The sequence below is a fragment of the Lissotriton vulgaris genome, unplaced genomic scaffold (assembly GCF_964263255.1).
Source record: "Lissotriton vulgaris unplaced genomic scaffold, aLisVul1.2 SCAFFOLD_2982, whole genome shotgun sequence".
Taxonomy (NCBI): domain Eukaryota; kingdom Metazoa; phylum Chordata; class Amphibia; order Caudata; family Salamandridae; genus Lissotriton; species Lissotriton vulgaris.
Genome location: NW_028253358.1, coordinates 125,996 through 151,566, shown reverse-complemented (window position 1 = coordinate 151,566; position 25,571 = coordinate 125,996). Strand labels below are relative to the sequence as shown.

Sequence of the window (25,571 nt, the reverse complement as noted above, 5' to 3'; positions counted from 1 at the left end):
TCAGAAGATGATCTGCTTGTTTTTGGGATGGCCTGATGAATTGAATGAAGGGTGTTTAAATGGGCCTTCCCTCTAACTCCATGTTGTTAAGACCACAAAGGCTGTTTGGTTAACCTTGTAGCTCCTTCTTTGCCTTACCAGGTTTGCTTCTCGAACCTCTTCCAATTGTCTAAGAGGAACCACATCTACCTCCACCACAGAAGAGTGGGTCAGCCTATGAAGAATATGGTACAACTCCCTGCCTCTCCTTCTCTTGAGTGCATGGTTCCTAACAAATTAGCCTGTATATATTTGGGTAAGAGAGCCTCGACTGTCCTAATAGCTGCTTGAGTCCTCCAAGAGTGATTAGTAAGGAAGCAAATTGCAGAACTTTGTTTGGTTTTGCCTAAAAATCTCACCACACTCTTCTCTGGATATGTAGATTTTTTGTATTATTTTGCTGAAACAGGTGTGCAGTTGAACTTGTCAGGCAACCATTAGTGCCTGTTGGAACAGATGTGGGGGTCGTTCCCAACAGCTGATGAAACTCCCAAAAAATGAGACTAACCTAGTGCATCTGTTTACAACTTTTATGGTCCTAGTCACCTCAGCTTTGTCCTTACCAGGCTGTTGCATAATCCCTTTCATCTTTTGGGCTAGTGTGAGGTGATGCTTGTTTCATGGAAGACTAGTTTTATTTGCCATTACACTAGTCAGAAGCATAAATCAGCTGAAAGCCCTTTGCTCCTCCTAACCATTCAGTGTTTCACTTGGGGAAATGGTGCTGAGACATCTGCCTTCAAATAATGTTATCAGAATGTCCTTAAGCAATGGTCCTACGTGGCTGAAAAGTTAATTCACCAATTCAGATTAGGTGAGCTTTCTGCTTTTTAGGTCGAGCCTAGCGCAGCGTGCATGCGCTACTCTATGGGAGGCTTCTTGGGAGCACTCCAAACTTTCCCGAAAGTTCTCTGTGTGCGTTCGTTAACTCCCACACTGTAGTGTAGTTCCTATATTCCCAATAGGCTCTGCGCATTGGAATAACATAAACAGCAGTGTAGACGTAGGACTGAGGTCATCTAGGTCTCTACTGACTATGTTAGACTTAATTAGTTTTGCCAGCTACCTCAGAGGTCACTAGAAACTTTCTCGAATGTTCAGGAAAGGGTTAACCGTCCTGATTTAGACAAGAAGGGATTAGTTTCTGACAACCGCATAAACATGCCAACTTTGCTCCCCCAGAATAAAGAGTGTATCTCTAGAGTTGTGTGAAAACAATAGACCGCTATTTCACTCAGTCAATTGTGCATGCTTAGTTCCACCAGAGTGCAGAGAAATAGAGAGACGGGCGTTTTCAATAAAAGGTGTTATTTTATTGAGCAGTGTTCTTTCTCATGCAAGAGAAATGAATTGCCACAATTGCAATACTTATTATAAAGTAAAGTGCGTACAGTAAAAGTAGTATTATGAAATAATACTGTAAAAGCATTGATATGGTTTCTTAGCCATATGATACTTTGAAATGGATAAAATATATACATACATTAAAACATTGACTAAGAACTCAATTGGTGCTTCTAAATATGCCTACCCCTTTGTACCTGACCTAAGCCTAATACGTGGGAAGGAGTAAGTAAGTTTGCAGTTTTAAGTTAAGTTTTTGCCAAGTATGGGAATCAAGAATTCTCTCTAAGGTTTTAATCAGCTCCGTACCTTGGTTATAGAATGAAGAAGGTCTTGTATCTCGCTTCTCAGGACTCTATCTCCCAGCAACCCTCGAAGGTGACTTGGGAACACCGGAGCTGGATTTTCTCGGCTGTAGAAAATGACAGCATCCCTCTCAGTGCGTCAAAAGGAGGGGCGGTTTCCGTCGGCTCTCATAACTGGGCTCCCGGGCAAGTAGAACATCAGTCTGCTCCCAACCACCGTGTGTTTGCTTAAGGCAACGTTGATATATTTATACCTGAAAGGTGCCGGGTTTGACGTAAGGTTGGACATAAGACGTCACTAAGAACTAACAGTTCTTTCTGGACTCCAGGAGTTCTTGTGCAAATCGAAACAAAAGCAGGGGGTTTTACCGGGCTGCTGGATGCTTGGTTTGTTTAAAGAATGCGTTGTACTTTCTAGGAGTCTATGGGAGTGGCCTTGCCGTGTTTTGGACTGAATGGGCTATTACTAAATATGGATATGATTCTTATGCTTTATAAGGATATTATTAGTTATAACCACATAAGGGCATGAATCAGGAATATCGAATTAGGGTCCTAGATAGAAATACAACACCCACTCCACGTATTAATGTCCATCATTACTAAATAATAAGCAATATAAACCTATAACAATGCATGTTTTTTTTCCAACCCACCCCAAAATACATAAATTGCATTTGAAATGGTGTATGGTTTATACACGAAAATGAGTATTGGTACTGTACGCTTTTCAAGCAGGGTTATCATTCAGTTAAATGCATATATATATCAGCTGAATGAATTGCGAAAATTACACATGAAAAGGTCGAGACCATTTCATCACATATTTATACGATATTGTACTTGTGCTAGAGGCTGAGGTAAATATGGTCGCTAACTTCTCTCTAAATATAGAAGCTCTGTTCTCTAAGAATAGTTCTACTTTAAGCAAAGTACCATGTGCCGGAAAAAATTGTAAATATTTTTTATTTGAAAGAAAAAGAATTTCGCTTTCAGGGGAAAAAATTGTTCCAAATGTTTTTAGTTGCTTTGTTTAACAGAACTGAAGGCCAAATTCAGGAATGCTGTGTGCTTGGTTTTTTTTAAAAAGTTATTCTCGTTGGTCAGGGGAGAACATCATATCAGACAGGCTTGCAAAAAATTGGTCTACAACATCAGGTGAAAGTTCGACCAAGTTTGAAAATACTGAAACTGTGCAGTTCTGTGCGTGATTGCTATCATCGATGTTTGGATCAGCAATGCTCACAGAAGGTTGTACCTGTTTGGTGCTGCTTTCCTCTCGTACTTCACTGCCACCTACTCGTAATGGTGAAGTCTTAACGAATGCCATCATTAGAATAGATAGCCGCTGGGGACAACACGTTGGCATGAGTCGTTACAGGACAAAGCAAAGTATCTATATCCATTGGTACTGCTGATGGTAGTGTAAGACAGACGTCCAACACAAATTCTTCTCCGCATAGCAGACATCGAAGCACAGGTAAGATGCAATCTTGCCAGATTGGTCTAAATAAAAGAAACCAGGTTGTACTCGGATCTTAGCCGGGCCAATCCGAGGACCTTAGTGATACGGTCTCGGTATTGTATTGCTAGGATCGTTTCTTCCATCGTTGCTGAAGTCTTGTCTGTGGATTGGCTTGCCACATCAGAGCAGAAGGAATAAAAATAAAATTCCTGCCATGAGTCCCAAAATTAAAGGTAGGCCGCCAAAGACGGAATGGACAAAATTCGGGAAGATGCACAGAACTGTTTCAAAGGGTGCTAACAGTCCCGAAAAAACTGTCTTAAATACATGTGTGATGCCACTGGTATCAGACATGTTTAAGATTTGACTTAACATTTCTACGAAATGCACGGGGCAATTTGTTGATAAAAGGGTATGTATCTCTGATGTCGTCCTTGCAAATTGCAGATCATACGTTTCTTTGGACGACGTCAATGAAACAGTAGTCTGTAAAAGAATAGACTTCATTCTGCTTAAAGTATCAATTCGAATAGAAGAGATATTCACAAAAGGCCATATTGCCGCCTCCATGTCTGGATTGCTGTTTGGATACAATACTTGCATACAGCAAACTACCTTAGAAGTAACAGTTACGAGATAGCATTCTCCTGGCGCCATTCCACAACAGCTGTGGTCATTTATTAAAATGTAGCCCTCGTTGGATAGCTGTCTGAAGATTGGCTCTATCTGTTTTGCAGGAGTGCCTTGCAGGTGAAATGAAAGGTTATTTGAAGACCCTTCGCAAGCTCCATGCAAGTTAATACCTTGACACAGAAGTGTACCGCTTAGTGATTTTTTTTTACAATTATTGCCACTAAGGAATACCTCTTTTTTCCCTTCACTATAACATTTGTGTGTGTAAGGTAAATCCCAGGTTGATTTGCTGTATCCTTTACCCAACCTTTCATTCTGGCCTGCTGGTATATATACTTGGCAATATTTAAACTGGAAAGTTATCGGAATTGTAATTGTTCTGTGTATTATCCATTCAATGACAGGTCTCTCTGACATTGTCAATGGTAATCTTTCAAGTTTTTCAATGCTCAGAATCGTATAATCTGCTCCTTTTTGTGCCAAACTGATTTGTTTATCAGTAAAGTTAAAGATAGAAAATAATGACGTTATGTTGATTAGACGCCATGGCACATAGCCTGAACGTAGGTTTTGCAACGTCCAGCCAAGCTGTACAATAGAACACAATTGGGACTGACCATGTTGTAACATTAGCAAGTCTTGCTCTATTATATCAAAGGCAGATGATACAATGCTGTCCAGTGAATATATTCTGGAGGACAGAGTCGTTAATCCATTGTCCACTACAGAAAGTGATTTTTCCAAATTTATACGATCAATTTATCGTATTTTTTCCGCTGTTTCAATTTGCATTACTTTCCAAGCTTCGTTGTATGCAGCGTATATAGCGGCCGCTATGAAACGTTTTTTTACGCTGTTTGAAAGGTCCCATTATGAAATCTCGCTAGTCAGCACCTTCTTTAAGTAAAGTCAAGTGTTGCTTAATTTCAGCCAGTGTGGATTTCTGTAGCCACTCAAGGCATAATTCCCTACACTGTATGTTGTAACTATCCCTGGATGTTGTCTCTGGGAGTATCTTGGGTCTGGCCTGGTCAGTTTGAACCTGTGTGTTTTGTTCAGGAATCTATCTTGACAGTAATTTGTGTCTGCGGGCCAGATCAACCATTTTTTCCAATCAGGATTTGTTTTACGTTGGTGAAAAATATGGGATACGTCTATTTCCACATCCGTAGTGCTATTACTATCAGGTATGGGCTTCGGAATAGACTGTTTAAGTCTTTAATCTTAGCTAAGCCAAGACAAGTAGTTTATTGAATGGTATCATTCAGGAATATTATTTGTTCTGGGATCATGCAGGTTCTAAATAATGATTCTAGACCTTGTACCTGCCAGTCTTTTGTACCCCAGATGGTTTTTGTTTTAATGTTATTTTTCCAGAACTCAAAACCAAATGTAGTCATTTTTTCATAACACTTTTTAGAATAAATCAATTTAGTATGTGTCAACATTGTTTTTATTCCTGTTTTGTTTAACATTTAAAAATAAAACGTTTCTGGATCACTATCTTTAAACCCTGAGAAGTATGGACATTTCTCATAGAATGTCTTCGAGCTGCCTTTTGGCGGAGTTGGACAATGTTCCCATTGATTATAATTAAAAACATTTCTAGGTTATGCGGATTTATGCAAATAGTAATGACCATAGTAATTGTAACAGTATAATTCTTCATAATTTGATGAACCCTGTAAATAATCCTGTTCTGTGAATTTAGATGACATTACTAAATCTAACATCATATAATTAATATTTTCAAAATCCACATCATCAGAGAAGGAACTTGGTATCACAATGTCACTTAAGGAAACCTTAAACTGGTGTGGATACTTTAAGAGCTCAATCGGGCCATAAATATAGTCATTGTTCTCCCATGCTATACCACCAGGTATTGGGTTGGCTGTGATGTTCACTGATGATAGTTCTCTTTTCTCGATGTGAGAGGATCTGTGAGACTTTAGGACCAAGGTAATGTTCTGACTTACTGTGTCCATTGTACTATATTTTCCATCAATGAATCTACCCAAGTATAAAACCATGATGAGCCAAAGCAGGAGGAAAAGTACACCTAACACAGTCCAAAATTCAATCCATTGTGAAATCAGATATGTTTCTTTTAGTTGGTGAAAAAGTTCAGTTATTTTTTCTGGGAAAGTTTTTGTTGCTGGCTTGTCTCCATGTTCACTTGGATCATCGGAAAAGTCATCAAAGTTGATAAAATAGCCAAATGCTGTTCTGTCAATTGGTTGGACCGCTTCCGGATTTCCATTGATCTTTGCATTTTCTTTTGTTACATTTGTACATTCTGATGCTACATCGTTGTAGATTGGTGTATCTTCACGAACTGTTGCAATTTGGATTTCAAGAGGCACAAGTTCCATGGCTTTGTTGCATAGCCCCTTGTTATTTACTGCAGGTTTATCGAATGTGATTGGTCTCTGTTTGAACCTCTTGGATAGTAGCAAAGTTTGGTCTTCTGCTATTTCTTGGTAGTCCACTGGGCCTGCTATTTATTATCAGCCACATGTTTGTGGTTTCACCAGATCGATGGAAACAATTCTGTTTTCCTTTTTAACAGCAAGTGGCGGTAGTACTACTGATCTTGTTCCGCTGACAGCTAAGACAGGTACTGCTTTTCTGTAAGAAGTCCCAAATTCCTTCTTTACCACGATCTTTTCTCTGACCAGATCCCCAATCTTCGGAATCCAGACCGGTCTTTCTGGGACAGGTGGTTCTTCAGTGGTTGTTGGCTTAAACTTTGTTACTTAGACTCTTTCTTGTTTCATTCAAGTCCTGTAAAACAGCCAAACGATCTTTGATATCAAAGGTTTTTTCTTCCACCTCTGAATTGTGACGATCCAGATCCTGGATAATCATTCTAGTACCAAACAAAAGTTCATACATACTGATACCTCCTAGAAAATTTCTTGGCATATTATTAAGACTACGTTGAACACTTATTAAATGTTTGACCCATCCATCACCCGAACCTAATACCCTTGCCGTTATAGATTGCTTTATGTCATGTTTTTTTCTTTCCACTACCACATTTCCCTCCGGATGGAAGGGAGAAGAGTACCGCAATGCAATGCCCATGCTGGTCATCGCCTCTTTGTAAGCTCGAGAGCTAAACTCAGGACCCTGGTCAGAATGTAGCATGCCAATTGCGTATGTGCCGATAAAGACTCGCAAATCTTTTATAATAGTTCTGGCGTCAGCCGAGCGCTGGGGTCTACATTTGCAAGTGAATTTTGTATTAATAATTATGGGGACGCATTTCTCCGGCTGGATTTCTGCGTATAGATCGCCTGATGCTTTCTAATAAAGGTATCCTGGCAATAGTCTGGTCCGGTTCACAACTGCGATCTCTGTTGCAGTCTGGACAATCCATTGCAAATTTGTAAATTTGCAAGCTCATCCCCGGCCACCAGTATTCTGATTGTAATTCTATTAGAGATTTCAAGATCTCTTGGTGCCTCGGACCCAGTCCCATGTGTGCGTCTTCAATCAAGAAAACTCTCCGGTTCGTGTTTGGAATTACTCTATCCCCCACTCCAGGGATTTGAGCAAAAGGAACGGAGTTTGCATCAATTATGTATGTATTACTGAGTGGATAGTTGAGAGGTAATGCTGCATAATCGCCTTTTAATGAGGCTTTTACTGCCAGCATGGGTTCTCCATCTATGTGTTTTTTTGAACGCTTTTTTGTGGCTACGGAAGCAGGTTGAACCGCTTCCGCTGTGGCTGTGTTAGTCAATGAATTCCCTGCAACGTGAACGCCATCACGTTGATGACTCAGTGTATGTATCACGTCAGTCTTTTGTAGTTCTTTCTGTAAAAGAACTACTTGTTCCCAAAGCTTTTTATGCTTTATTGTGGCACCTGTGTCATCTTTGTAACCATTTTTGCTCCATGCCTGCATGTCACTGTTGTATGACTTGACGCAGTAATGTGAATCGCACACTATTAGTGTAGGGAATTCGCGATCAGCATTTTCAAGCGCCATCTTTAAAGATCTTATTTCAGCTCGTTCAGCTGAACAGTTTCTGAGTGATTCAGTTTTGGTAATCATAGGTCTGAATTTACCAGAGCGCCAGCGACCTTTGACAATCGCGCACGCTGCATTGGTGGATTTTTTATCTACATCGCAGTGTTGTGCGAATCTGCCCATATAGATTACGCAGGTATATTGTTCGAGAGGCAGAATTTCGATTGGCAGAGGATATGCTTGTTCATATTCTAGATCATCTCGTTTTTTCAGTTTCGGGTCAAAATAGTATTTCACGTCTTCTGTAGCAAGAGAATTCTCCCATTGTATCCATTTTGGATCGGATGCCACTGTATTCAGAATGCGTGGACTTGTTAATGCCTCAAGGGCTGATTCTGCTGTATAAACAGTTATTCTCTTGCCTTGGGCTAGGGCTCTTTCTTTTGCTACAGCAGTTTGAACCGCTGTCAGAATTTTTTCTATAGAGCTGAATTTCATTTCAGCTTGAGTGTACAAATGTGACTTGTAAGCTATAGGTACACAGAAATTCTCCCTCATTAGAGGTCAGGTATGTGAATCTGCATCTTCCTGAGATGACTCAGATTACAAGGTTGCGTACGTTTTCGCGAGTTTGCAATTTTGTTTTAGCTAACATGTCTGTTTGTAGTGATCTTAAAATTTCTATGTGTTTCTGAGTCCAATTTATTGGTTTGAAATCAGGTTTGATTAATTCATAGAGAGGATCTGAAAGAGACACGTTAGTAATAGATTCCTTACCTTAGAATATCCCCAGGCATCAGACTGGATCCTGAAATTTTTGCGTAGCAATACCCCTGCGCGTCGGTAGGCGTCGTCTGCGGCTCCGCGTCTGTCGTCGGCGCCGGAATGACGTCGTCTGAGTACTTAGACGCCGCCCATGCGCGCTGACGTCAGTTCTGATACACAGCTTTTCCGCACCAGATACGCAGAGCCATGATAGAACCAACACTGGTGCCAAGAAACTAGGGCCCTGAAAGGGGACGACCTTAACCCTAGATATTGGTTCGCAGAACTGGGAGGATGGGTGGGTCGGTAAGGAATCAATCACTAACGAATGTCTCTTACAGATATATCATTACACAAGTAGTAACTTGTGCATCTGAAAGACACGTTAGTGATAGATTCCTTTCCTTAGAATAGATACCCCAGCAATACCAACACAGGTGGTGGGTCTGCGAACCAATATTCACACCAGAAAGTCCTGGAGGACGGAACGGCCAAAGAAGCCATCCCTCCGGACTCGGCTGTCCAGGCAGTAGTGTCTTGCAAACGTGTGCAGCAAGGCCCACGTAGCTGCCTGGCAAATGTCCTGCAAGGGCACTCCTCGGCCCAGGGCAGTGGTAGTCTCCGTGGCATGAGTGGAATGAGCCCTCAGTCCAACAGGGGGTTCCTTCTTAGCCAAGGAGTAGCACGCCTGGATACACAAGATGATCCACCGCGAGATGGTCTGCTTGTGTACCGCCTTTCCCTTCTTCGCGCCCACGTAACCAACAAAGAGTTGGTCATCCACCCGGAACTGGCGTGTGCGATCTAGATAATAAGAGCGCACGTGCGCGCTGCCGTCCGTTCTTCTTTCCGCGCCAGCTAGCGCAGATCTGGAGAAGCTCTACCCCTAGTCGTTTTTTGACTAAACTTTTTGATCTTTTTCATCATTTCTTTCCTTGAGTCTTCGACTCTATCGGTGCCGGTAGGGATGCCTGGGTTCAAACCCTGTTCGAAGTGCGACCGACTGATATCGGTTACGGACCCCCATCGCCGGTGCCTGAAGTATTTAGGCCTCGACCACGACGACCGCACCTGCTCGACTGCCGGGCCCTGACATCTAAAGCTAGGCGGGAGCGGCCCCGCCAGCGACCCGAACTCCGGCAGTCGGCCCGCGCTGTTCCAGGTCCCGGTCCCGGTCCCATGGGAGGTCGAGGGACCGGCCGCAGGGTCGGAGTCATCGCAGTTCCGGGAGTGGACATCGGTTGTCAGGATCTAAGTCCTCCGGTAAGATGCATGAGAGGTCGGAGAGACTTCATCGTTCCTCCGACCCACCCCGAAGTTGACACAATGCAGCTGGGGGTTCGGGCGAAACCAGCTACGCAGCTCAGAGGGAGTCGCAAGCGTCGCCGCCTGCCCCACACCCTCGAGTCCCTGGGCACGGCGTGACGCCGGAGGAGATAGAGCGGTTACCTCATGGCCATGAGGTCCCTCCCTCCTCAGTCTGGTTCCGTGGCGCCTCCGGGCCCTACGGTCCCGGCTGGAGGCCCTAGCGAATCGGGTGCTTCGGCCCCGACGCCGTCGGTGCTTTGGCCCGACGCTGCCGGCGGCTTCGGTCCCGGCGCCGCAGGACCTCACCGGATCCGCTTCTGGATCCGAGTCGTTGTCGGTCGACCTCACTGACGCCGGCCCCACGAGTGTCGCGGACGTGCTGCCACTATGTCCGGAGGAGGTCCGGGCTAAACTCGCCCAAACCCTTGTGGAGGGCCGAGATGAAGCGCGATATTCCATCCGGTGTGGGCTGGATACCACGGACTCAATGGGCAGGGCGATGGCAACGACGGTGGCGGTTCGACGCCACGCCTGGATGAGGTCCGCCAACTTTTCGGCCGATGTCCAGGCCACACTTCTGGACATGCCGTTTGATGGCCGTCGCCTCTTTGGCGACAAGGCAGACCATGCGCTTGAGCGTTTTAAGGACTCCAGGGCCACGGCCAAATCCTTGGGCCTCTCGGCCACATGCCAGCAATCGGGTGCCTTTCGCAGCCAAGGAAGGGGCGCCTCCACACGTGCTGCCAGCCACGCACCGCAGAATGTTCAACAGCACGGTGGCCGCTGTGGAAACCGCCGTGGCGGCGGTCGGAGACAACGGCGAGGCCAGTCCACACCTCCCTCCGCAGCACCCGCCTCAAAACCTTCCGAGTTTTCAGGCCCATGTTACGCCTGTTGGAGGCAGGGTTCGCCATCACCTCTCCCACTGGCGCACTGTCACGTCGGACAGGTGGGTGTTGCAAATCGTCCGAAGGGGCTACTCCCTCCCCTTCAAGGCGACCCCTCCAGCCATGCCACCGCAATTCCACTGCGTGTCGGGGGATCACTTGCAACTTCGGCAAGAGGAAGTCACGGCCCTCTTGGCCAAGGGGGCCATCGAGCGCGTTCCTGGGCAAGAAGTAGGGTGTGGTTGTTACTCCCACTACTTTCTGGTTCCCAAGAAGGGTCAAGGGGGCCTAAGCCCTATCTTGGACCTGCGGAACGTCAACGGCTTCCTCCGGAAGGAGAAGTTCAAGATGCTGACTTTGGCTCGGGTATTAGCTGCCCAGACCCTGGAGACTGGCTGGTAGCGTTGGACTTGCAGGACGCTTATTTTCACATCCCCGGCCTGCCGGCCCACCGGCGTTACCTGCGGTTCACGGTAGGCCACGAGCACTTTCAGTTTACCGTGCTCCCCTTCGGCCTTACCAGCGCCACACGGGTGTTCACGAAAGTGATGGCGGTGGTCGCAGCCCATCTGCGCAGGTTAGGGGTGTCAGTCTTCCCCTTCCTCGATGACTGGTTGTTGAAGGCGGGCTCGCCCTAGACAGTCGTCAGCCACCTCCAGACTATGGTCGACCTCCTGCACTTGCTGGGGTTCTCCATCAACGTGCCGAAGTCTCACCTGTGTCCCTCTCAGAAGCTCCTCTTCATCGGAGTGGTTCTCGACTCGGCGCAGTTTCGGGTTTACCCACCCGAGCAGCGGATTCGGAATATACAGGCTCTGATTCCAATCTTTCAGCCTTTATCCCGAGTCTCGGTCAGGTTGACTCTGCGGCTTCTGGGGCTGATGGCCTCCTGCATCCTTCTGGTGCATCACGCCCGGTGGCGGATGCGGGCTCTGCAGTAGGACCTGAAGTTTCAGTGGGCCCAGCATCAGGGCAACCTGTCCGATCATGTCTTGACCTCGGAGGGCACTGCGAGACAACTGCAGTGGTGGCTCACAGACCGCGATTGGGTCAGTGGCAGATCCCTCTCCCTACCACACCCAGAGCACGTGGTTGTGACGGACGCGTCCCTCCAGGGCTGGGGAGGCCTCTGGTCTCCGGCCGAGTCCCGGCTCCATATCAACCTTTTGGAGCTGCGGGCGATTTCGTCTAGCACTGAAGGCATTCCTCCCCTCTGTCCGGGGGAGTGTAGTGCAGGTGTTAGCGGACAACACAACCGCCATCTGATACTGCAACAAACAGGGTGGGGTGGGGTCGTGGACCCTTTGCCAGGAGGCTCTGCGCCTCTGGCAGTGGGTGGAACATCAGGGCGTGACCCTGGTGGTTCAACACCTGGCAGGCTCTCTGAATGCCAGGGCGGACAAACTCAGTCGTCGGTGCATGATGGATCACGAATGGCGTCTGAACTCTGACGTGGCGCAAGGCCTCTTTCAGCAATGGGGAGAGCCTTGGTTAGATCTATTCGCCACAGAAGAGAATGCGCAATGTCATCATTTCTGCGCGTTGGCATTTCCAAGGCGGCACTCGCTTGGAGACTCTTTTTGTCGCGAGTGGAGTTGCGGCCTATTGTACGCCTTTCCGCCTATACCACTTCTGCCCAGAGTGCTGAAGATCATCAGGCGCGACCGGGCCCAGGTTATCCTTGCGGCTCCGGACTGGGCACGAAGATACTGGTATCCCGAGCTACTCAGCAGGTCAGTCGATCCCCCGATTCGTCTGCCTCTTCGGGAGGACCTTCTGTCGCAGCAGCAGGGGACGGTTCTGCACCCGAACCTGTCCAGCCTCCACCTACAAGCTTGGAGATTAAGTGGCGGCAGTTGATGCCATTTGACTTGCCTCCCGAAGTCTGCGATATCATTCTGGCAGCCAGGCGTCCCTCCACAAAGTCGGTATACGCCTGCAGGTGGAAAAGATTTGTGGCATGGTGCACAGCAAAGGCTGTTGACCCACTCTCTGCACCCCTTTCTGAGGTTCTCCTCTTTCTTCTTTCTCTTGCTCAGCAGGGCTCTGCTCTGGGCACTCTTAAAAGGTACCTTTTTGCTCTATCCGCCTTCTTACGGCTACCTGATCAGCCTTCCTTATTCAAGTCCCCCATTGTAAATAGATTTTTGAAGGGCATCACACACATGCTTCTTCCTGTTCCTTTCGTGATGCCCCAGTGGGACTTGAATCTTGTGCTTGCTTACCTAATGTGTGCTCCCTTTGAGCCGCTCCATAACTGTCCTCTCTGTCTTCTTACTCTGAAGACTGCTTTCCTGGTTGCCATCACCTCTGCCAGGAGAGTGAGTGAGCTCCAGTCTCTTTCTTCTACACCGCCTTTCCTCTCTGTTCATCCGGACAAGGTTGGGTTGCGAACAAGACCTTCCTTCTTTCCCAAGGTTGTCACGGCCTTCCACATCGGGCAGTCCATTACTCTGCCCACCTTCTCTCCGCCTCCACATCCCTCAAAAGAGGAAGAGAGGCTCCACCGTCTAGACCCAAAACGTGCGCTCTCTTATTATCTAGATCGCACACGCCAGTTCCGGGTGGATGACCAACTCTTCGTTGGTTACATGGGCGCTAAGAAGGGAAAGGCGGTGCACAAGAGGACCATCTCGCGGTGGATCATCTTATGTATCCAGGCATGTTACTCCATGGCCAAAAAGGAGCCCCCTGCTGGATTTCGGGCTCATTCTACCCGGGCCACGGTGACTACAACTGCTCTGGGCCGAGGAGTGCTCTTGCAGGACATTTGCCAGGCAGCTACGTTGGCCTCGCTGCACACGCTTGCAAGACACTACTGCCTGGACAGCCAAGTCCGGAGGGATGGCTTCTTTGGCCGTTCCGTCCTCCAGGACTTTCTGGTGTGATTATTGGTTCGCAGACCCACCACCGGTGTTGGTATTGCTGGGGTATCTATTCTAAGGTAAGGAATCTATCACTTAAGTGTCTCTTTCATATGCACAAGTTACTACTTGTGTAACGATATATCTGTAAGAGACATTAGTTAGTGATAGATTCCTTACCGACCCTCCCATCCTCTCCGTTCAGCGGGTTAAGGTCATCCCCTTTCAGGGCCCTAGTTTCTTGGTACCAGTGTTGGTTCTATCATGGCTCTGCGTATCTGGCGCAGAAAAGCTGTGTATCAGAACTGACGTCAGCGCGCATGGGCGGCATCCAAGTACTCCAACGACGTCATTCCGGCGCTGCCGATGACTGACACGGAGCCGTTCACGACGCCTACTGAGCGCAGGGGTATTGCTACGCATAAAATTTCCGGATCCAGTCTGATGCCTGGGGATATTCTAATGTAAGGAATCTATCACAAACTAATGCCTCTTACAGATATATCGTTACACAAGTAGTAACTTGTGCTTCACTGCGAGTCTGAGCGTGAGACCATATTATGGCAACCATGACTTCTTGCATGCATTCTTAAAGATGTTTAGCCTCCTCATAAGTTTATTTTCAAATTGATCTTATGTAATAAAACATGCTTAACGTTTCTTTTTTATAACCTTTCATTTCAGGAACATTCCTAGTGTTGGAAGTGCTCTTGATCAGGAGTATGTTCAGACCTACACTCCTCAAACCCATACTCCCTTTGGAATGTCGAACAGTGCACCTCCCAGCAATGGTGGACCAGGCATTACTCCTTCTCCAGCGACCCCTCGCTTTTCTGCTCCTACTCCCCGGACTCCCAGGACACCTCGCACCCCAAGGGGAGCTGGTGGGCCTGCAAGTGCTCAGGGATCTGTTAAATACGAGAATTCAGATTTGTATTCTCCAGCGTCAACGCCATCAACATGCAGACCACTCAATTCTGTTGAACCAGCAACTGTTCCCTCAATCCCTGAAGCTCATAGTCTATACGTGAACCTTATTCTTTCGGAATCTGTAATGAATCTGTTCAAAGACTGCAATTTTGACAGTTGTTGCATCTGTGTCTGCAACATGAACATCAAAGGTGCAGACGTTGGTGTTTACATTCCAGATCCAACTCAAGAAGTTCAGTACAGGTGCACCTGTGGCTTTAGTGCAGTAATGAATAGAAAATTTGGTAATGGTTCGGGCCTGTTCCTAGAGGACGAGTTGGAGATCATAGGACGAAATACAGATTTTGGCAAGGAAGCAGAGAAACGCTTTGAAGCTCTTCGTGCAGCTGTAGTTGATCATGGCTCTGGAGGATCAAAAGATCCTGCAAGACTCCCAGATGAGTTAATCCTGCTGCTACAGGACCAGTGCACTAATTTATTTTCTCCATTTGGAGCTGCAGATCTTGAGCCCTATCCTAAGGGCAGTACAATGAGCAGTCTGGTTCGTGTGGAGGAGAAGGATTGCAGTAATGACTGCTACCTTGCATTAGAACATGGTCGCCAGTTTATGGACAACATGTCTGGGGGCAAAGTTGATGAAGCACTTGTGAAAAGTACCTGCCTGCATCATTGGTCTAAAAGAAATGGTGAGTTTTTCATTTTGTTTGCAGTATTTACCAATTATATATACGTTGTTCACGGATTTATATATGTTGACTTGAATGTTTAAATTAGACAAGTTTCTTAGTGGAATGTTTCAGTCATTCAAGTTAGGTTATGTCTTTAATGATCTGGATTCAATATTCCCAGTCCAGTCAACATGTATTACACAAACATAATTTCATTTTTAGGTCTCGCCTAGCAGCGCCTGTGTTGTATCTTCGGTACATGCTGTATTCAAGTATGGACTTTGAGCTCCGCCCATTTTCAGCCCATTCTTTCATTTGGCTCCTTTTACTGTTCTGTGTAAATAATGGCTTTTGATTGGAGAATAGGCTTTGTAGTCCCTCCTTAGCACCTCCACTTCTGTTACCTACAGTGATGACAGCCCCGTTTACATGTGTCCTTATTCTCTAGGTTTTAATTATAGTTAGTGGGCACTATTTAGTTAATGTCTTGCTGAAGCAGACTCAACATGCTGCACAGGCGGCCAACACATTTCTTTTTTATTTCTTAACTTATTAGCAATCACTGCACACAGCGCTTTAACATCTGAAACTAAAGTGCAGCGTTAGGTGAATGGCTTTCTGCAGTCTTTTCTTGCGCCTGTACAGCGATATATTTTCATCTATCCTGCGTGCTGGAATTTCACTGTGTGCATTGTGGATTTCAGCAAATTTGAGCAAGACAATAGCCTCAGCAGGCTACGCTCTTCCGTGCTTCTTATGTGTCAGCGCGCCCTGTTGCTTGGGAATAAATAAGATGGGCCTGGACCCAGTCCTGGGGATGAGTTGTATTCTTCTTTATTGCGGGGCAAAGTACCTCGTATTGCTTATAGTCCACAGGTACAGCTAATATTAGGCAAAGGTACTGCACCCTTTATTTGCTTCATGGATTTTCTTTTATTAGTTATGCCACTGCTAGGATATTTTTTGTGAAGGTTCTAGCAAACATTCTTATTTGCAATGCCAATAGCTCTAAATTTATCTAATGCGAGACCGAACGCTTTGCAGATTCTTGTTGAAGGCTGAAATGAAGACAAAAAGCCAAGACAATTTAAATACAAATTGCTTCTGAACAGTTAATAAATGCAGTCAGTTTGATATGTACACAAAATTACTTAACCTTTCAAAACTGCTCAAAAGCCGAAACACGAATTCCAGTTAAACTATACAATGCATCCCTATAATTAGTTCAGCATCTCTACTTGTGTGCATGCACATATATATTTAGTTTCTGAAAAAAAAGTTCAGATCTTTTGGCTCTTAGTTGGAATGTTTTGTGCAGATCCATAAAGGTAGGGCCAAGAATCAAGGGGAATAGAGTTGTCGCTAAAGAGTAATTTCCCACATTAATTCCCATAGGAAGGGTTTGCTCTTAGATATAGAAACGGGTGAGCGGAATTACTCTTAAAATGGTATGAAGTTAAAATTTTACTCTGGGACTTTTTAATTTGCTATAAATCCATTTAGTAGGATTTACAATTTGTATTTGAAGAGGATCTCATGTTGGACATCAAGGAGTTGAATTGTTGAATGTGTAGATTAGTGAACAGTAGATCCTAAAATTCTAAAGAAAATTCTGATCTCGAAGTCTAGTATCTAGAGGATCAGTTCTTACACCAGCGCTTGCCTCTACACCACGATTGAGGTGGTTTAAAGAAATGAAAAGGATAGTAGCTTATTTAATTTTATTTCAATGGGAACATATTTTATATTATGTAAGTGGTAGCCCTTCTACCGTCCGCTGGGAACAACTATTTTTAAATGCACCACTTTTAAATGAGAGAAATGTAAGCGTTAATGTTATAAGAAACGTTTAACATTTTACTTTGTATTTCTCCTGTGTCTGTGTGTGTGTTTTTGTGTATGTATATATTTTTTTTAAGTCCCCATTTTGTGTTATAAGTGCAATAGTACAGTATACAGTTGTCTAGAAGTACACAATGACACAGGCTCTCGTTCACATTTACCATTCATACTCACATATATTCATGTTTCCATCAGCAGCCCACGCTGTCACTGACACATGGCAGTTTTTCCATAGTGCTACTAAAATCGAATTTTAAGATGGATCAGTTGGTTAAAGCCCCGCTACAGGTGAAATAAAGCCCATTTATCAGGTCACAGGTTTTTGAAATATAAGCAGAAATAAGACGAAATGTATCTACACCTGTTGTCATAGGGCTTTGCATTAAGGCTTTTTTGTCTGTTGACCTTTGAAAGAGTTTTTACTGTAACAGTGTGCTATGCAAACAGACGATTACAGGAATGCCTTCGGAACAGTGCATCAGGATGAGTTGTTAGTGTTACAAATTCTTATCTTTTCCTACAAAGAAACAGAACTATCAGTAGTGCAGCAGGCGCAGTGGCACAGTGCCCCACTGTTAACAGGGTCCCATTGCACGCCCATTATGGCCATTGCTTTCTACCTTACCATGGGGACAAGGTGATAATTTGCCTTGCTTGCATCAAAGCCCATGGTTCTCTAGCTACAGCTCTGTGTACAAAATGTAATTTAAAACGGGACTTTAGGTTATCAAAAAATGATATCCTAGTCTCGAATTCACATCATTTGGACCACCTTGAAATTTAACCTTCCTGCACAAAAACTACTGTCAGGTATTTTTGCCTGTTTGTGTACAAAGAGGGAAAAATCAAGAAATACAAATTTCAAGCATTTGTGGCTTTAGATACACATTCTGTGCATAATCCTGCCATCTGTTGTTGGACCCGGATGTGTGCAAGATTTTCTATGATGTCTTTCGATGCATAAGGTACTTTGACTCCTCCTCTTGCTGGTAATGCACATGGTCAAAGACTCCATTGTATGATTGTTTTCTTTCCACTGTCTAGTTCGAACATGTATCCCGTGCTCTGGTTCAACCCTGATGCAGTGCTCTTTTTGGTCCACACGGGTTCCCTCCCTCTGTATATTATAATTGATTACGTCCCCATTACTTTCTGTCTCTAGTCTGTGAGCCACTCCTGCTGAGTTCGGGGTGATAGCGGGCCCTCCATGGCCTTGTCTTTTAGGGGCTACTCCTGGACAGGCCTCTTCACCATGTCTTGACAATTGAACGGATGCCATTCTACTATTGTCTTTGCTGCCACACAAAGTATCCTCTTACCGAACTTCCATTAGGTCTGAAATTTGTGTCTTTTTGTCTGAGGGCACAGAGGCTGCTTGCAATGCTTGCTGCTCTGTCTGCTCCAAAAAAACATTCGGAGACCTTTGAGCTCATGATCTAGAGATGTTGTGTAGGGGCTTAGAGATCACCCTTGACCTGTTTAGATTAGAGGATCTTGAGGGGAAGCACCACAGGGTGACAGTTGTCACCCCCATCCTTCCCCATAGTACCCCATACTAGACTACACATGCTTTTGCATGAGTTCCTGGGGCAACAATGGTCTCAAGAGGATGATCATAGGGACAATCTAGTGTTGGTTGCCCGCCACACTCACACTCTGCACTGGTGGAACACCATCAATCTGTTGCCGGGATGACTTTTTCTAGACCCAGTTTTGAAGAGTACCATCACAACCGATGCCTCCCTTATGTGATGGGGTGCACACCTACAGGATCTTACTGTCCATTTCCAGTAGGAGACCAAACACCAGGGCTGCCACAAACTACCAGGAACTTTTAGCCGTTCACCTAGCATTGCAGGCTTTCTGACCTCACCTGATGGGCAATGCCGTTCTCATTTGAACGGACAACATGACAGCCATGTATTACCTTTAAAAAATAGGGCGCCACCCTATCTCCCCAAGCCTCAGTTAGTTCAGAGCATTTGGAGCTGGGGTCTCCAATGCAAAGTCAATCTGTTAGTGGAGTACGTTCTGGGAACAGACAACAACTTTGCTGACCTTCTCAGCAAGATGCAACAAGAAGTCTGTGTAGAAAGCTGGCTCTGTATATACTATACCAAAGTGAGGTGTAGTGTGCACAGAGTCCAGTGGAACCCCCAAGGTAGACAGAGGTCAAGTTAGATAGCACCTCTCTCTATTTGTGGTAGTGTGGTCGAGCAGTAAGGCAGTATCAGAGGACAGTATTAAGCATTTGTTGTACACACTCAGTCAGCAAATGAATTCACACACTCAAAGACTACATACCAATTGTTTCTGTATAAAATGTTTATTTTTTTTTCACAACCAATTTTATTGAGCAAATGAGCAATAAAAATGTGGCACACCCAAGACCGGAGATCACCACAACGATATCAGTACAATATATCACATAGGTAGCAAATGTCCAAGCAGGTCTTAAGAATAGGCTCAGTATACAAAAAACCACCCCCCAACCCACCCTACCCCCCAACCCCGACCCCCCCCCCCCCAACACCCAAACTCCCCCCACCCCCCATCCACCCGTGTACACACAGCAATAGAATAAAAGGTGTAGGTGCAGCGCGACTGGAGCGTCGCAGACTCGGGCCAACAATGTCTTTGCCATCAAATGTCCTCCTCTCGCTCCGCTGGGGGATCCAGTGACAGGCCCCGGTAGTCGGCCCATCGCTTCCAAATTTTGTAGTGTTTGCTCGGGCAGCCCCTCGCCTCAAAGATAGGCCTTTCCAGGCCCATGAAGTAGTCCAGCCCAGCTTTCCACGCAGACAGGGGGGGGCCCTCACCGCCTTCCACGCTCGGGCCAGGTCCCGCTTGGCGACAACAAGCCCCAAAAGCAGCAGATGGCGCTTATGTATGTTCCCACCGATGCCATCCATGACGTGCAATAATCCCAGCCGATGAGTGCGGGGAAGGTCCCAGCCCAAGACCTCGGACAGACAACTCCACACACCCCTCCAGAAACCAGACAGCCGACCACACGACCACACAGTATGTATCAGGGACCCAGGCACCGCCCCACAGCACAAACATTCCGAGGATGCAATCAACCCAGCTCTCCACAATTGTTCACGGGTATAGTAGGCCCGATGCAAGTATTTAAATTGAATGAGTCGGAGTCGTACAGCAATGGCGGTTCCACGTGGGGATTCTAGCGCCTCCCTCCAATCGTCCTCATCAAGAGGGCCAACGTCCACCTCCCATGCCGCCCGAAGAGAGTGTAGGGTAGAGGAGCAATGAATGACCAGCGTCTGGTATATCCGGGAAACCTTTCTGTCCCCCAGATCCCCCATAAATACCTTTGCCTCGACCGGGCTGAACTCCGGCAAAGAGCCTAGGTTGGCAATGCCCGGGGTGAGGGCATGGCGCAGCTGCAAGTAGCGGAAAAACTGGGACTGAGGCATCTGGAACTCTGTGCGGAGTTCCTCGAACGATTTAAGGGTAGTGCCGGACATGACTTGGCCCAGTAACGTGATACCTATTGCTTCCCAACCTTCAAAACCGGCCAGGGCCGCCAGCTCCGGGAGCAGACCATTGTGCCAGAGCGGCGTCTCGGCCGTTAACTTGCCCCACCAGCCCATGCGGCGTAGGGCCTGCCTCCACACAGCGAAGACCACTCTGGTAACCGACGGCAGTACGCGACGCAGGCGAGCTGAATACAGATTGGTGTGGAGTGTATTGTCACCCATAAGCGACCGTTCCAAGGCATACGCCGGGTCCCCCCTATCACTGTACCACCAGTCATTAAGAATAAGCAGTTGGGAAGCCTGGTAGTAGGAGAGGAGGTCAGAGGTGGCCAGTCCACCACAATAAGTAGATAAGAAGCACGTTTTCAACGCCACCCTGGCCGCACCGCCAGCCCACAGGAATCGACCCAGCACAGAATTGATCTGACGAAACCACGGTGGGCCGATAGGGTACGGGAAATTCTGAAGTTGATATAGCAGACGCGGAAGCGCCACCATTTTGAAGATGGCCGATCTTCCAAAGATGGTAAGTGGCATTCTGGACCAAGTCTTGACATCGGCCTGGACCCGTTCCCACACTGGCAGGACGCCACGACCCCAAGCCACGACGCGCGACTCCGATAGAAATATGCCAAGGTACTTCAGACCATCCGTCGTCACCCGCAGTCCCGCAGCCCAGGGGTCAGTCACGACTCCGCCGCCCAGCACCCACAGGGTCGATTTATGAAGGTTGAGTCGAAGGCCGGAGATCTCGCCAAACACGCGCATGACTTCCAGAACCCGGGGACCCGAGCGCTGTAGGTCGGTGAGAAAGAAAAGAACATCGTCCGCATAGAGTGCGATCCTATCCACCAGGTCGTCATTCCAGACAAACCCGCGCAGCTGGGCATCAGCCCGCACTCGGGACGCCAGGGGTTCCATTGCAAGGGCGAACAGGTACGGGGACAGTGGGCAACCCTGCCGAGTGACCCGACCAATTCGAAAACGCCCGGAAGTGGCCCCGGCCACTCGGACTGAGGCCGTGACGTTGGTGTATAGCAATCACAAGTACGACAGGAACACCGGGCCAAGGTTAAGGCGGGCCAATAGTGTAAACAGGTATGCCCAACTCACAAAGTCGAAGGCCCTGTCCATATCCGCCAGTAGGAGCCCCGCCTGCTCATCCCGAGCGCCCATGGCGTCAACCGCCGCCTGCGCCCGCCGAATATTATGGCGAGTGGCCCTACGGGGCATGAATCCGGCCTGGTCAGGATGGACCAGGTCCGTAATAAGGGGCAGCAGTCGGTTCGCCAAGGCCTTAGCCAGAATTTTGGCCTCGATATTTAAAAGAGAAATGGGTCGGTACGAGCCATGCCTGTCCGGCGCCCTGCCCGGTTTCAGGAAAACTACGATCTCGGCATGGCGCCAATCGGGCGGCAGTTCCCCCTGGGCCCGTGCCGCCTCCAGCGCGCGCCTGTACTGAGGCCCCAGCTGGAGGTGGAACTTTTTGTAGAATTCGCACGGGTAGCCGCTGGGGCCCGGTGCCTTCCCCGTATTCAGCTGTCCCAGAGCCTCCCCGAGCTCCTCAGCAGTGAGCAGGACGTCTAGCGCAGTTCTAGTTTCATCGGAGACGGCCTGCGGCAGCAGGTCATCAATATAGGTGGAAATCTCCTCTGTCTCTAGGTGATCCCGGGAGGCGTACTGCGTCTCATAATAATGGGCAAAGCTAGCGGCAAGTATGGCCGGGTCCGTCACTACCGAACCGTCTTCTGCCGTGAGACCCGGCAATGTGAGAGGCTGGAAGGTCGCCTGACACAACCTGTGAAGCATCGTACAGGACTTGTCGCCCCATTGATAAATCCTGCTACGCGTGGCGAGCCACGCCTGCCTGGCGAGCCACGCCTGCCTGGCCTCGTCATATAGGACCGAGGCGTAGGATTGCTGCGCCTGCAAGAGCTGCTGTACCTCGTCCTCGCCACCCCCATCCCGGCCACGCTGTTCCAACTCCTTCACTCGAGCGGCGGCGGCCGTAATGGCCTCCCGACGCTTCCGCCGTGCAGCTGCACACCAAGCGATATCAACGCCCCGTATTGTGGGCTTCAGCGCCTCCCACACCACCATTGCATCCACATCACCCACAAGGTTATCTCGCCAATAGTTATCAATCGCTTCACGCAAGTGATGCACATACTCGGGCTGCTGTAGATGCCACGAAGACATCCGCCAACGAAACGGCTGTCGCTTCGAGGGGAGGTCTATAGTAGCCACAACTGGGGAGTGATCAGACAGACCTCTAGGGAGTATCGCAGCGTCCCTCACACGGCTCAAACAGGCACCAGGCACAAAAAGGTAGTAAAGTCTCGAGGGAACCATGCACCGCCGACACATACGTGAATTCACGCGCAGCAGGATGAAAGTGGCGCCACACATCGACCCAGCCCAAGCTATCCGCCGTTGCACGCAACCTAGAGTGTGCGGCTGCAGGGGAGGGATCCACAACAACAGGCATCCGTCTCTGGCGGTCCGAGCCCACATCCATAACCTCGTTCCAATCGCCCCCAACCACAGTTAACACATCTGGGATTTCACCCCATAACGTAAACAGTCTCTCGGACAGGGCCCACTGCATGGGAGGGGGGGCATAGACGCTACCAAAGACCACCGGCGCGGCACCCATCAGCCCCTTAATGAAAACATAGCGGCCCTGAGGGTCAATCCATTGCTTTTCATGCACATACGCCACCCTGCGATGAACCAATATAGCTACCCCTCGCGAGCCCCTCGCGAAGCCTGCATGGTACACTTGCTGGAAGCCAAATCTCTGGAGGCTAAGGACCTTGGAGCCCAACATATGGGTCTCCTGAAGCAACAGCACATCTACAGCCTCCCGTTTCCCCCAGCGCAACACAGCACCACGTTTGATTTTATCAAGTATTCCATGTTACAATACGAATGGCCTTATTAGGAGACAGTCGTACAATCAGCCATCATCAAAACAGTCCCCTCCATCAGGCCCTCCGCGCCACCCCGGTGCACCCCACCATCCACTCGATCCAGCAGCAATATACACGTGTGGTCCCACCCCCCCAGCCCCAACACCCACCAGTCCACCCCTGACCCGAACCCCCCAAACATCAACAACAGAGCAACACCCCCCCTCGCCCCGCTCCCCCCACCCCTATACTCCATAGAACATTGAAGTATCTCCCGGCATGGAGAGACCCAGGTCCCAAACAGAGGACCTAGGGCCCGCCATACCAATGGATCCCAACACCCTGGTCATCACGCACTCACCACCCCCCCCAACAACACCCACAACTCGTGAGGGTCTAAGGCCCATAGAAGCCGCCTCCCGAGCCCCACAGCATTCCCACCCATTGCCTTAGAGTGTCTCAGGCGTATACAGACTGGCATGGACGAAGTCCCAATACAACAGTCTCACCAGCCGATCCATCACAAAGTAGGGCAACACATTACCAGACAGAACTAGGGTCCAGGCCCCACCAAAGTTCAGCTGCCAGCATCGGAATGTTCAGAGTCCCTCGTGCCACTGGTCTGCGTTGCACTAGCGGAGGCTGACTGTTTGCGCGATCTGGACCTCCGATGTCATCCTTTTCGGTTTGGGCGGTTTGTCCGCTCCGGCGACGATCCCTGGGACCCGCCCGGGTCCAGCCCCGGTTGGGCGTGCGGCCTGAGTCTCACTGCTTCGTCGGTCCAACGAAATACCTCCTCGGGCGTATCAAAGAAATGTGTCCGGGACTGGTACACCACCTGCAGGCGGGCCGGGTACAGAAGAGAGTACTGGAGCTTCAGGTCCTGCAACTTGGCTTTGGCGGCCACAAAAGACTGTCTCTGCTGCTGCACCATTTTCGTATAGTCCGGGAAGATCATAATGTTGTGATTTTCATAGGTGAGCGAACCCTTGTTCCTCGCCTCCCGCAGTATGACATCGCGGTCGTGGTAGTTCAAAAGCCGAGCTATAACAGGCCGAGGACGCTCACCCTCCGGCGGCCGCTGAGTCAAGGCCCTGTGCGCTCGCTCGATCACGAAGCACGCGGACAGTGCCCCTTCGGGGAGCCAGCTCTCCAGCCATCGGGTCAGAAACCGCTCCATGCCATCCTTCTCACACCGCTCCGGAAAACCAATAAAGCGGAGGTTGTTCCTCCGCGCGCGCCCTTCGGCATCCTCCACCCGGGCCGCGAGAGTCTTTTGGATGCACTCCACCTCCGCCATACTTTTCTTCAGTGCGCTAATGTCTGTTTCGGTCACCGAGATTCGAGATTCGGTCTCAGTGATCCGTTCCACTGCATTGCGGAGGTCCTGGCGCAGCAGTGTAACGTCCGCTCCCACTGCCCTGATTTTAGCATCAAGCATGTCCCGGGATTGGGTGATGGCAGCAAGGATGGTTGCATTGTCCGGCCCTGACCCGCCGCCGCCAGGTGCCCCGGAGCCACCACTTGGCCCCGTAAATTTATCAATAGGGCCATGCTTAGGCGGGCCTCCGCCACCAGCCCTGGTCATGGCCGCTCTCAGGCTCAACGGGTCCTCTCCTTGGGCGGGGCGGACACCACCCGCGACGATTCTCAGCAGACCCTCGGGAGCAAATCCGCAGCTATGGGCGCAGGAGGCCTCAGGCCCCGGGTTGGAACGTCGGTACCGGTGTCCTCAAAGGGAAGAGTGACAGGGGCAGCCTCCAGGCCAGAGCAGTCTCGGTGTCGCGAAACTCGAGGCCCCGGCTTCACAAGGGCGGGGCAGGCCTCCACCACGCCGTGTCGCTTGCAAGTGTCCTCCCAAGGCACAGCACAGGAATACAGGGCACCTCCGCGATCCGTGGGCAACTGAAGCTGCCAGGCCGGGCCGAAATCCGCGCCGCCGATGCCACCTCCAGCAGCGTGCCTGCAACCGCCACCCGGCGTCCTGAAAATCGAGGTCCCCGGTTCACAGCCAGTCACTAGGCCGCACGTCGCCGCCGTCGCCTCAGGGTCCCAGAAGAGATGGAATCGCGGGATCAAGACACCGGAGAAAGCAGGACACTCTCCTGAACCGATGCCACTCACAAG

General features: G+C 48.6%; 1 protein-coding gene across 1 annotated transcript in view; it reads left to right on the top strand.

Moving 5' to 3' along the window:
* LOC147661033 (mediator of RNA polymerase II transcription subunit 13-like) overlaps positions 1-25,571 on the top strand; it is a gene marked incomplete at its 5' end in the record, with an annotated part of 150,415 nt that overhangs the window by 99,064 nt on the left and 25,780 nt on the right. The window contains one exon of the mRNA XM_086951380.1: positions 14,277-15,208. Within this exon, the coding sequence (XP_086807506.1) occupies positions 14,277-15,208 (932 nt within the window). The remainder of the gene's footprint in view (positions 1-14,276; positions 15,209-25,571) is intronic.